This window comes from Canis lupus, chromosome 26 (assembly GCF_011100685.1).
Source record: "Canis lupus familiaris isolate Mischka breed German Shepherd chromosome 26, alternate assembly UU_Cfam_GSD_1.0, whole genome shotgun sequence".
NCBI lineage: Eukaryota > Metazoa > Chordata > Mammalia > Carnivora > Canidae > Canis > Canis lupus.
The window spans coordinates 16,396,212-16,408,610 of record NC_049247.1 but is presented as its reverse complement, the minus strand read 5'-3'; the positions used below and the strand labels follow the sequence as shown (position 1 = coordinate 16,408,610).

At 52.7% G+C, this 12,399-nt stretch overlaps 1 protein-coding gene across 2 annotated transcripts in view; it reads right to left on the bottom strand.

Moving 5' to 3' along the window:
* Positions 1-642: 642 nt before the first annotated feature.
* The window catches only part of BICDL1 (BICD family like cargo adaptor 1), a 102,248-nt gene continuing 90,491 nt past the window's right edge, over positions 643-12,399 (bottom strand). For both annotated transcript variants that reach the window (XM_038575290.1, XM_038575291.1), the window contains 3 exons: positions 10,132-10,262; positions 5,052-5,172; positions 643-2,180 (listed from right to left, as the gene is read on the bottom strand). In XM_038575290.1, coding sequence (XP_038431218.1) covers positions 2,022-2,180; positions 5,052-5,172; positions 10,132-10,262 — 411 coding nt within the window. In that variant the 3' untranslated portion in view covers positions 643-2,021. The remainder of the gene's footprint in view (positions 2,181-5,051; positions 5,173-10,131; positions 10,263-12,399) is intronic.

The window sequence follows — 12,399 nt, the reverse complement described above, 5'->3', positions numbered from 1 at the left end:
CTGTTTCCTCCAGCTGTGCTCTGGGTGGGCCTGCCTTCCTCCCACCCACTGTGTCCAGCACTTGTTTGTTCTGGTCTGAGTCCAGCACAGGTGCCTGTTGAAGCCCAGGGACACTTGGAGAAGCCAAACGTGTTTTCTCCACAGAAGGCTGGCCCAGGTTGAGGCCCCCGCAACCCCGCCCCTGGTTGGATGCATAGGTTGGGAGCACGCGTGGGAAGATGCCAGGGGGAAGCGCCGTGTTTATTCTCTGCATGCCCAGAAGGATGCAGTGGAAGCTTTGCCTGCAGTGATTTCTTTCTGGCTCAAAGTCTGCCAAGCTGTGGGGCCTGCTCAAGCTTGGGGAGCGGCACTGGCAGGGCTGGCCTGTAGCTGGGCAGCTGTGGCCCTGGCAGGGCGCCCAGGGCCAGGGTGGGTGTGGAGGCTGTCCCCTAAGAGCTGTCCTGGACAGGATGCCTGCACCGTCCAGGGGAGGTGCCCCTTCCTGGCGGAGTCCACTCACTGGTACCAAGATAGGAGTGACCTCCCAACGCATGGAGGCCTTACTACTGCTGCCGCTTCGTAGCCAGCTGGTGGTGGCTCAGAGATGTGCGCTGCATTCTGCCCATACGAGCCCTCTGGGTACCCAATGATTGAGGCGGGAGGCTCTGTAGAAATTCATTTTATTCTTAGACTATTTTCAAAAGAAGCAGTGGTGCGCTGTTTTTCTAAAAATATGCCTTTATAGATTTATATATAATATGTATATTATAAAATCCATACACGTATTTACATGATTGCTACATACAAAATTACAGCACTGTGGTATGTACATATCTATAGGTACATTCTTTCCGCTCATCCCTGCTGTGCTTTTTCCCTTGGGAGGGAGGGAGATGATCCTTTGTAAAGCAGCTTTCGGGCTGGCTCAGCCCGGGGGTGCCTCTGAGTTGGGGCCTCAGCAGAGAGGGTGGAATGGCTGCTGAGGAAGGAGCAGAAGCAGCAGGTTGCAGGATTCATCCTTCTGCAGGCCTGGTGGGCAGTATCTGGTGGCATCCGCCCTCTGGTGCCAATGCTGCCCTTGAGGTGGAGGTGGCCAACTGCAGACCCCTCTGGGGCTGTTCTGTGGCCTGGACTTGCTTGGCTGAGCCAAGAACTTGTATGTGGAGGGGAGCAGGGGGCGGTGGGAAGAGGAGGAGACCCCCCTCCCAGCTCTGGCCCCATGAAGGGGAAAGGACTAGATGGCTAAAGCCTGCAGAGGGCCCATGAAAACACCGGCTGGCCTGAAGGCCAGGGAGGGAGAACAGGGGCGACCAGGGCAGGGCCCTTCTTCCTCCTGAGCTTGGGACGGCGACAGCCAAGCCCCGGTAGAGCCCGTCGTGGTTAAATGCAAGAGAACGGCCCTAGCCGTCAGGCCCCTGCAGGCTGAGCCTCCTGCCGCACAGGCGCTCCGGGCAGAGGTGCATGCACAAGGGTGAGGAGCTGCCTCGCCTTACTCCCTGGGCCAGAGCCTGGGGGAGAGTTAGAGGCTCAGCCTCGGGCCGGTGTCCCAGAGGACCAGGCCCCCGCAGCTCAGGCTAGCTGGGGGCCGCGACAGCCTCCTGAGGCATGCAGAGAACGGCCTCCATTCCTTCTGTTCCCCGTATTCCAAAACAGGAGGGCAGCAGTGCCTGGGACTGGACGCGGGAGCCGCTGAGGGGTGGGCGGGGTGGGCTGCGATCCACCGCGTCTGAGCTGCAGAGCCCAACCGAGGGGCCGCGCTGGAGGCAGCCTGAGCCCCACTCAACAGCGATCCGTCGGGGAGCCCGGGCTAGGCATGGCCTGGCAGTGGGGACAGGGCTCCTGCCCGTCCCTCTGTCAAGGGCAACCTTCAGAGGCTGAGTGGGCCCTTCCGGACGACTCGGCTCTGGTGTGGGTGGGCAGTGCGGCCGCTGAGCCGGCCCAGGGGAGCCCTCGTGTGCCAGCATGGCGCGATGAGCCCTTGCACGCACCCTGCTTCAGTCACCTCTAGTCCACCCATCCTTGCTGGCCTGACTCCTCCCGACCTAAATTTTCCTGAAGAATGAGAAGAGCCTCTTGCCTTCAGTGGTGCTGGGCTCGTCCCCGCGTCCCATGCCCTGGGCCCCGGAGAGGGCAGCAGGCCGGCTCTGTTCCTTCAGGTGGGTGTCCATCAGCTGCCGGTCAATGACCCTGTGCATGTCATCCTGCGGGGGGCAGAGCAGAGGGGCTGAGCAGGGCTCTGACCTGGTGCCAAGGGCAGCAAATGTCAGGGGGATGCCAGATGAGGATGGGATGGGATGAGATGACTGAATGGCTGCAGCCAGGTCAGCCCGAGCGAGAAAGCGAGTGTAGACACGATGCCCGGACACAAGGGAGCCACACAGGAGCCACCGACACCTCCGTATCCTCAGGGCATGGGGCTTCTCCTTGCTAGCATGAGCTCCTTGGCTGACCCTGCCAGTGGTCTATCCCTATCCCTGCCCAGAGAGGGGCAGGCTTGGGGCCGAAGCTGATAATTCCCTGTCTCTACTCGGGCCTTGCTTGTGACTGGCCTCCTCCGTCCTGCCTCCTCCATCCCTTGGGGCTGGGTGTGCCTTTCCCTCGCGTCCCTCCCCAGGCCCCAGGGCCACCTCTGCTTGCCAGCTCTCTAGTCCAAAGGGTCAGCCTCAGGGGGCCTTTCCGGCCTCCTTGCCCCCTTGAAGTTCTACCAGGCTGCACCGCTGATGCCCAGGTACCACCAGCAGCCCCACGTGGCCAGGACACGGTTCCCTTGGTGCGGCCCTTGCCCACAACCAACCACACGCTGCAGGCCTCCCCGGGCATGGTCCCACCTGTGGCACAGGCCACGGGCGTCACTAGCTAAGGGCCTGCCTTCCTCCTGCTTAGGCCCATATCCTTGCCTTCCTCACTGGGGTAGCACTTTTCCCCAATTTGTTAAAGTTGCCTAGAAAATGCCTCCCTCACCCCGACTGCCTTACAGCACAGCAGCTTTTACCCCACAGAGGGGCTTCTAGACAGCAGCTCCACTCACTCTCCCTTCTAGTTGTTAGATTCCAATTCTGCACAAGACTCCACTCGGCAAAGGCCTTCTGCCGCTGACAAAGGATGAAAGCTACTGCTGTAGAAATAGAAACGGCCCTGTCTAGTTAACATCAGCAGGAACGGAACACGCATCTGCCGGATTCCTTTACCCCTAAACTCAGTGGGCTCTGGATGCCCTGGTGAAGATACCAAACCTTGGCTGAACCCTGGGGTGTGTCAGCTGATCGTGTCCTGCTTGAGTGCGGGACAGTGGCTGAGCTCTGGGCAGCCGCATGCTTGACAAGGCAGGAAGTGGGGCTGGCGCCCGCCCCCCGTCCATCACCTCTTGCACTCACACCCACGCTCCTGCCACTCTGTAGGTTTCAGTGTGAAACAAAGGGACTTTCCTTACCCTGCACCAGGTAGCAAGAAGCGAGTATGGGCCTCTTGCTCCTCCCCTCGTTCATGTCCTGCTCTCCTGGCTTCCTCTCCTCTTTCCTCACACTCCACTTCTTTCCAGTGCCTTCCTCCTACTCACAGAAATGGGAGACATGCTCTCTACCTCTGGTGTCCCAGTGGCAAATTCTGGGCACAGCACCCCGCACTCAGGACATGCTCAATAACATCAGTTACATGGAACACTAGGAATGTTATAGGGTCCTTCAGAAAGAAACCCTTTCAGAGCACCCATGCTTTTTCTGGCACATTGCAAACTGTACCTTTTTATACTTTAAAATTCATTAAGGCAATCCCACAAACTAGATCACCTTAGAACTTCAGACACACACACACGTGAACCGCTTATAATTCTACACCAGCCAGTACTTCTGTGGGCAAAACAGCCCATTCATGAGAAGACAGCACCAAGAGACCAGGGCTTAGCCAGTCAGAAACGGGTCGGCCTATCAAGCCCTGGCCTCCGTGCTGCACGCCCACTGGACGTGGCGGTGACGGGAGGGGGGCTGCGGGTGATGGCATGGCACACTGCACAGAGATGACGCCGGACGCCGGCACACACAACGTGGTGGGCCACAGGAAGGCGGGGGTGATGGCAGCAGGGGACAGGGTAGGTGGAATAGGGGCTCGATCTCACCTCAAAGGCAGGAGGGGTGTACAACTAAAGCTGTTGATACGGGAACTGAGAAAGGCCACTAGATCAGAAACCAAAGGAGCCAGATAGTAAAAAGCCCTGAGGAAGCAAACTGTAGCCGGGAGAGAAGAGAGAAGAACGGGCGGTAAGCCAGGGATTGACCAGCTGGTGGTAGGGCAGGAGCTGAGGAGCCAGGAACCATCTCCCTGAGGCTGAGGGGATGACACACACAAGTGCTCCTGCAGCCAGGCCGGCAGGGCCCTTGGAGGAACGGTCACCGCTAACCTGCCCGCCAGTGGAGGGCTTTTCATCTGTCTGCTTAGGATTGCGTGGGGAGAGACATGAATGGCTACACCCATATCCTGAAATTGTACGATGTGAACTTCACTAACAAAAAGTACAGCCCTGGCCCAGTGGGGAGCTGTGCTGGGGATGGGGCGGCCTAGGCAGAGGGATTTTGAAAATGGTGGTCCTAGAGAGGACACATTGACTCATTTTCCCCCGGGTAGTGCTCTTTGGAAAAAGGAAGCTGGCCTTCGAGAATGGGAAGGGCAGTAGCTGCTGGCAACCCAGGGACTGTGGAACTACAGACACCCCCAGCTGCAAATTTTTGTCCTGCCATATAGGGCTTCCTGGGCCCTTTGTGTTAACAGATGTTTCTTTCCAGCTAATTGAAACAAAGCTGAGATGACCAGCTGAAGGCAGCGCCTGCTCCAAACCTGGAGGGCACTGCAGCTCTAAGCGGCAGAGCCCGGGGCTCACCGCTCTGGACAGCACCCTCAGGCATTCTTCCCTGGGGGCTGAGGGAGCACAACCTCTGAATTTCACCAGGTGAAGGCGGGTTACTACTCACCCACTGGCATGGGACCCTCTCGTAATAAACTCTCTTTACACTCTGCCTGGGTTCAGAGACTGCTGCCACAGTCTTGTCTTCCCTCACCCTGGGTCTCAGAGCTCTCCTTACCTGCCAAGCCTCAAGCTGCTGCGAGAGGTTCAGTTTCTGCTGAATGGCATCCAGCAACTGGCTGTTCAGAGACATCATATCCATCTTGCACTTGGCGAGTTCCAGCTCCACAGCATTCTTCCTGAAAATAGACCGGTCAGGGTGAGCGTGGATGCCTCGTGCCAGAGGCATGTGATTCTCTACCTGGGGCACCTGGAGTCCACAGGATGAGGAAACAGGCTCTGACCAAACTCAAAACAAATAGGAACTGTGACAGTAACTAGGATGTTACTTGCAGAGAGCTGGAAAGTCCACAGCATGGGCTCACATCCATTTCCTTAACCGGTGTTAACAACGTGTAGTGAAGGGACTATCTGTCCTCCCCATGTTCCAGACGAAGAGGGGGCTCAGAAACAAGGATAGAGGAGGACTGGAACCCAGAGGACCTCAAAGGCCTCACAAGGCACTAAAGAGCTGCTATTCCTTTCCCAACACGCCAGTTCCCACGGGAGGTAGGGACCATGTCCTCCTGGTCCCCTTCTTTTCACTAGCAACCCCCCTCTAAAGGGATCGGGGATCTGTCCTAATGGTACACAGGTGTGCAAAGTAGCCACACAGAGGTGATGATCAAAGCTTAGCTAATCATAGTCGCCCACAATTTAGGACACTGGTGGTAAATTATGTGATGGGGCACACTCTCCAGTAACAACCATGACACTGAATAGTCACTCACAACGGGGAGATATGATGTATTGCTGAGTGGGGAACGCATCACAAGACAAGGTCTGGTAGGACACCAGCTCTGTAAAAGATAAACTGCCGGAGGGTATTTAAAGGTCATACACAACAAGCTCTGCTTGGCTATCTCTGGATGATGATCGTTGATGGGATTCCCCCATACTTTTGCCCTTTTTTTTTTTTTTTTTTTTTTTTAATGATAGTCACAGAGAGAGAGAGAGAGAGAGGCAGAGACACAGGCAGAGGGAGAAGCAGGCTCCATGCACCGGGAGCCCAACGTGGGATTCGATCCCGGGTCTCCAGGATCACGCCCTGGGCCGAAGGCAGGCGCTAAACCGCTGCGCCACCCAGGGATCCCTACTTTTGCATTTTGTATTTTCACATTTTAATGTTTCATATACTACTGGGTTTGCCTTTTCCAACATTGATAAATCACGGTCCTTCAATGCAAAAGAAAATTAATTTTTTTTCAGGAGTGGGGGAATGGGAATAAAAAGTGTGAGAGACTGAGCAGCTTCTGTCAAGGCGGCACTGGTTGCCCAAATGCCAAAATGGGCATTACTTAGTCCCCCTCAGCGACCACCTTTTGCGTCTGCAAGGGCAGGGCACGCACGCCTCAAGCCCTGCGGCGGCCCGCGGGCGCATCCACGGGCGGCGGGGCCCCGCCCACAGAGGCCTCGGCTGCAGCGAGCTAAGCGCTAAGCGCGGCCGGGAGGCGGGGCAGCTGGTTAAAGCAGTCGGGCCGCGGCCGGGCCGGCGCTTCCTCTCCGGCCTCACGTCCGGGGGTCAGGGAGTCCCCTCCCCTGACACCTCGGGGCCTCCGGACGGCGCCCGGACGGCTCGCAGCACCGGCTCAGCCCGCCGCACTGCGGCTGGGGCACAGGAGCAGAGGCCACCCAATGGGCGCCGGCGTCTCACACGCCCCAGGCTGCCTGTCACGCCCGCTGCCATTGGCTGGCGGCGCACCGCGGAACCCCTCGCGCAGCGCCGGTTGCCATGGACGCCCGGCCGCCACCCCCGCGGTCCGGCGAACGCAGCCCCCCCCCCCCCCCCCCCCCCCCACGCTGGAGACGACGGCGGCGGCCTCGGCCTCGGGAGCAGCTGGGCGTCTCCCGGCAGGTGGCGCCACAGAAGCTGGGAGAGCCCGGGATGTGGTGACGGAGGCCTCCGGGCGCAGGGGCGTGGCTGGGCTCGCAGGGGGTCCCCTTCCTTCCGGAAACCCCCGAAGCGGGGCGGTCTTGGCGACCTCCGTTTCCCAGCCTCGGACTGTACCCCAGAGAAAGGCTGCTCACCGGGGAATCTCGGTGCTTAATTCATGGGAAACCCTGGACCAGGAGAGCTAAGCCGCAGAGGCCGCTGATCGATCTATTAATCGTAATTTTAAAAAGTAATGTCTCAAAGGGCTAGTAGAATTCCTTATATATATATGTATTTTTTTTTGAAGAATTCCTTATTAAAATGAAACCGCTAGTAACTGCCTTTTTGTTTTTGTGAGGCAGACTGCTAGCCCCAGATATTTTCGGTGAGGGCCCTGTACCTGCAAGGATATAAAATTTTTACTTAAGTTCTCTGGAACTCACTACTGTGTCAGATAAAAACACCTTAAGGTTTTTGCAGCCCAGGGACAGAGAGAAGTTATTTTTGAGGGTTCTCACTACTGACTGCACACTAGAATCAGGGAGTGGGGTAGGGGGACACTTTTTATTTTTATTTTTTTAAAGATGTTATTTATTTATGCATGAGACACACACACACAGGCAGAGACACAGGTAGAGGGAGAAGCAGGCTCCATGCAGGGAGCCGGACGTGGGACTTGATGCCAGGTTGCCAGGATTACACCCTAGGCTGAAGGCGGCACTAAACCGCTGAGCCACCTGGGCTGCCCTGCCAGGGGGACACTTTTTAAAAGTAGCCCCAAACGAGGAGATTCAGATTGAATTGTTCTGGAGAGGGCCCTGGCATCTAGGGCATTCCCCAGATGATTCTAAAGTGCAGTCAGGATGGAGAATCAGAGATGATGGCTATGAAAGCATCTTGTAAAACTCATAAGGTCCTACACAATTTAAGTGATTCTTTAGGACTGCGGTCTTAATTCTTTATACCACCAGTTTAATTTCTAAGGGACAGAGTAAGAGCTCTCCTCCTGGAGTGATCTAATGCCCTCCCTCAGGGCCAGCCTTATGTAGGGTCCATGAAGGACAGGGCCTCACTGCAGAATCCTCCCTGGGTACTCCAGTTGGGCAGGTGAATCTGCTCATCAGCTGGGTCAGACGCCAGGAGGTTCACTGGGCCTCCTCTGGCAGAAGCTGACAGCATGCATTTCAAGGTTTCATGGAGACTTGCTGGCTTACATGTCAGAGCTAGGTTCCACTTATTTTAAGGGAAGGGACTAGACAACTTGTTTCTTCTCTCCTGCACCCTGGTACTTCTCTGGTTGTATCTCCCACCTCCCATGCTGATGGCAGATTACAGTCAGAGCTTGATGTTCAACTCTTTTATGCTTGTCCAGCCAAGAGAAGGGGACTAGCCATTCCCTACTTCTAACTTCATTCTTTTTATTCCCAACAGGCTTCCACAATTAGCACCTTAATTTTATTATCTTATTCCCTAATTGTATGACACAATTTCACCCTTTGTTATTCATGAAAGTATGCTCCCACTCCAAAATATTATACTGCTATTCATGTATTTGCTACTGAATCAAATATTCACCAGGAATCCAGTGGCAGAGACACACAGGTTTGTGAACCTCAGTGTATACTTCCTAAATGAACTGGAAATTGTCAGCCAGCCTCACAGAAGGTCCTGGCCAGACTGGAAAAGGGACCCAAAGGTAAAACTAAGTAGTGCAGATGATGAAATGATTAGAGAGAACAGAAGGGAGCAGACAAGTATGTGTGCAGGTGAGGAGGGGGAAGGAGTGAGGAATTTTTAAAGTCAGAAATTAAAATGTGTCCTATTACTTTTTAAAAAGGTATATAGTATCTATTTACAATTTGTTTCAAGTGGGCTTTTAGTTTGCTCACAAGCAGCCTGTGTGGTAAGAGGAAAGGATGTGGGGACCGGGTCAAGAGACCTGAAAGGTGGAGGCCAGTGATCACCACTAGCTGTGGAATGGGGGAAAGTACCTCAGTTTCCTCATCTGTAAAAATTGGGATTAAAAATTTTTTACTTCTTGTTGTGGATGGAAGGATTAAAAGATGAAATGTTTTGTCAGCAGTGAAGTGACACAGACGTTATAAATGTGTTGCAAAGTGCAATGAGCAGACACATTTGCAGTACATTTTATCTCCTCACAGTGAAGAGGGTAGATTGGATGCATTTAGAAATCATTTAGATAAAGAAAGATAAAGAAATCATTTAGAGGGGGATGGGGAATATGGAAGTATATTTTTGCCTACGCATGTCCAAATTTTTTTTAATGTGAGAGAATGCATTTCTTCTCTGAAGAAAACCCAAAACATTAAGATATGACCCAGTTTGTTGGGAATATAAGGTGATAGAGAAAAACTGCTGAATGACTCTCTAAGGATGCATCAAACCCAGAATGCAGGAAAATTCTAGAAGATGAATGATCAGTTTCTTCAATAAATAAATGCAGTATGAAAAAAAGATGGAGGGGGATTTACATACATATTAACTAAATGGGGTATGTGGATTTTGGAGTCTGATTCTAATCAATCATAAAAACACATTTATGGGCCAGTTGGTTACTAGATGATATTAAGAAATTAGTGTAAGTTTTTTCAAGTGTGACCACTGTATTGTGCTTGCATGTTTTCCAGAAAGAGTCTTTTTCTAGTAGAATCTATACCAGATGAGATGAGGAGGTATCTTATGATTTGCTTCCATAGAATCCAGTGGGGAGGGGGACAAAGCAGGTGGGATACAGATGAAACAGTAGGCCATATGCTGATTAGGGATAGAACTAAAACACAGGTAGGTAGGGATTAATCTTATTTTTTTTCTACTTTTGTGTATGCTTGAATATGCCCATAATAAAAATAACAACTCCCCTAAAAAACACTAAAAATAAAGAGGTTGAGGTCGATCTATATAATGAAATTGAAAAGCTAAGATACAAAGCTACATGTACAGGATACGTACTATTGATACTTAAAAAGCTGAAACTATTGCATGCACACCTGCACACGCATAGGAAAAAGATCTGCAAGAGACACACACGACTTTCCACAGTAGTATCTGTATGGGGAGAAGAATGAGACTGGGGGTGAGGGTGGGTATGGGTAGCAGGGAAACCCTTTCACTTTTGTCTTCTTCTGTATAATCTTACTTTTAAAACTGAGCATATACTCCTGTTGCTTGTGATTAAAGTAAAATTTAGCAAGCTATGCCCACTCACTTTGCAATGGCCTCATCGCGGTCCCGGATGGCCTTCTGAAGCTGCTCCTTTGGCTCCTGGTCCTCAGATGTCACTCTGAGTCGGTCTCTCTCCTCCTTCAGTGCAGTCATCTCCACACTCAGCAGTGTTACCTGACAGGGGACCACAGGGATGAATGTGGGGACACCACTGCTGCTGGCCTGGGGTGTTGCTCTCGAAGAGGCAGAAAGAAACAAGCAGCTCCAGATGGGTGCTTGTAGCTTCCTGGGGCCCCTGGCTCTGAAAGACATCCACCTCTTCTGGAGAAAAGATGCCACATGCTGGGCTGGAGCCCACTGGCCAGGGGTCAGGTAGGGGTGAGGGTAGGGGATGAAAGTCAGCCCTGGACAGCAGCCACGGGGGCTGGTCCCCCTTGTATGTGGCACGCCACACCACTGCTTCCACTTCAAGGCATTCCCAGGGAGCTAATGAAGACCCCACATGCATCAGGGCTCTGAAACACACGTTTAAGGGTAGGGACTCAAGTTTTGTTTCCAGCCACCTTCCACTCAACCTGGAATACTGCTATCCACAGGGCCCTGGCTGGACCCCAAAGCAAAGCCTGGGACCTGGCTCCCATTTCTGTAGCAGTACATGATGCAACCTGTAATTCAGCTTCCCTGGTCAAAGCCATATGAAATTTAGACACCTATGAGACATCATCTTTCACTTTTCTGTGGTCCACGCCTCGTGAGTGGTCCCACAGCCCATTCATTGGGAGTCATCCTTTGGTGGTAAGGTGCCCTTCCTAGTGGCTCCCTCAGTGACCACAACTTACCCTCTGTACACCTAGAGTTCTGCAATGGCAGGAAGCATGCTCTATTCATCTGTGCATCTCAGAGCCTGACTGTATAATGCTTAATCCCCAAACGCTTATGCAGTAGACAGTGGTCTTCTTTTGGCCAGTCATCATCCCAAATCCTTTCCTATTTGGAGGACATTCTTGGTTTCAGGAATTTTGGTGGGAGATAGGGGATGCTCTCTCACTAAGGAAGTCCAAAGGGGAGAGACATGTCCTTTCCTAGGCACACAGGCATGGACAGGTAACCTAGATGTGCCAGTCACACACCCCTACCTGGGACTGATATTCTTGAGGATTCAGCAAAGCCACAGGCCAGGGGGAAATTATTACAGTGACAGCATATTGTTTCTGTGGCCCCCACTTCCTATGGCTCCTTCCTGTTTTAGAGTTCAGTTCCCCAGCCTTCCTATTGATTCTGTCAGGTATCAGATTTAATTTCAATATAGTCTCTGTCTTCTTAAGTTAAGCAGAGAGAGTTTTTGTTTGTAACCAGAAACCCAGCTTGGTAGAACTTTCAGTAAATATTTGAATGAATGGAAGGGTGGGAGCTCTCAGTCAATAGGCTCAGACTGGGAGTCAGACTGGCTCTGCCCTCTTGTTAAATATTACACATACTTGGACATTTTTCCAAGAGAGGATTCATCTATACCGGTCCAGCCCTCCCACAAGGAGACAGATACCACCCTCCAGTGTACTCCCCGCCCCCTTCTCAAGTCCCAGGCTTAAACATCTTCAGATGGATTGAAATGGTACAAAAACCCCAGGAACAAGGCTGAAGATCGAGCTTCCCTGAAGATGCTTTGGACTCCTTGGACTGAGATGGCAGAGTTGCCAGCTCCTGGGGAAGAGGCGCTCGGGAAGAAATCAGGGGACACCCAGCAATGAAGAGGTGTACAGGACAGTATGTTCTTACTGTGGGCCATGGATTTTGGCGCCTCGTAGGAAACATTACGTGCCTCCTGGGACTGATATTCTTTGTATCTTAGAACACTTAGGTGCCTTGTAGGAAACATTAGGACCCAGTGCTCTGTGCTTTCATGGTGGCGACAGCTGCGGTGAGCAGGGCTACAAGCTATAGGGAAGAGCATGCTGGGGTGCCTGCAGAGGCCACAGGGTGGAGCTGGTCCTGAGGCAAGCAGGCAGCAGGTGAGAAACCCAGCCTCACCCTACTTACTAGTAGGTTCTGGAGCCTGGTAGGCCAGAAACTCAAGACCCAGGAAATATCAGAAAACCAGACCTCCTCCAACCAAGTAAGCCCTAATGTGACGTTGGGCTGGCTATGCTCCAGACAAGGGTTTTGCCAGCTGAGTAAGCTATAGAGAAAACTACATGCAATAGAGGAAATGCCGACATTTAATATGCTCCCGAAAAAACTCAACAAGAATTTTGTGCTTTAGTCTGGAAAATGTGGTCAAGGTAGAGACCATCAGCTATCTGCCTTAGAAGTA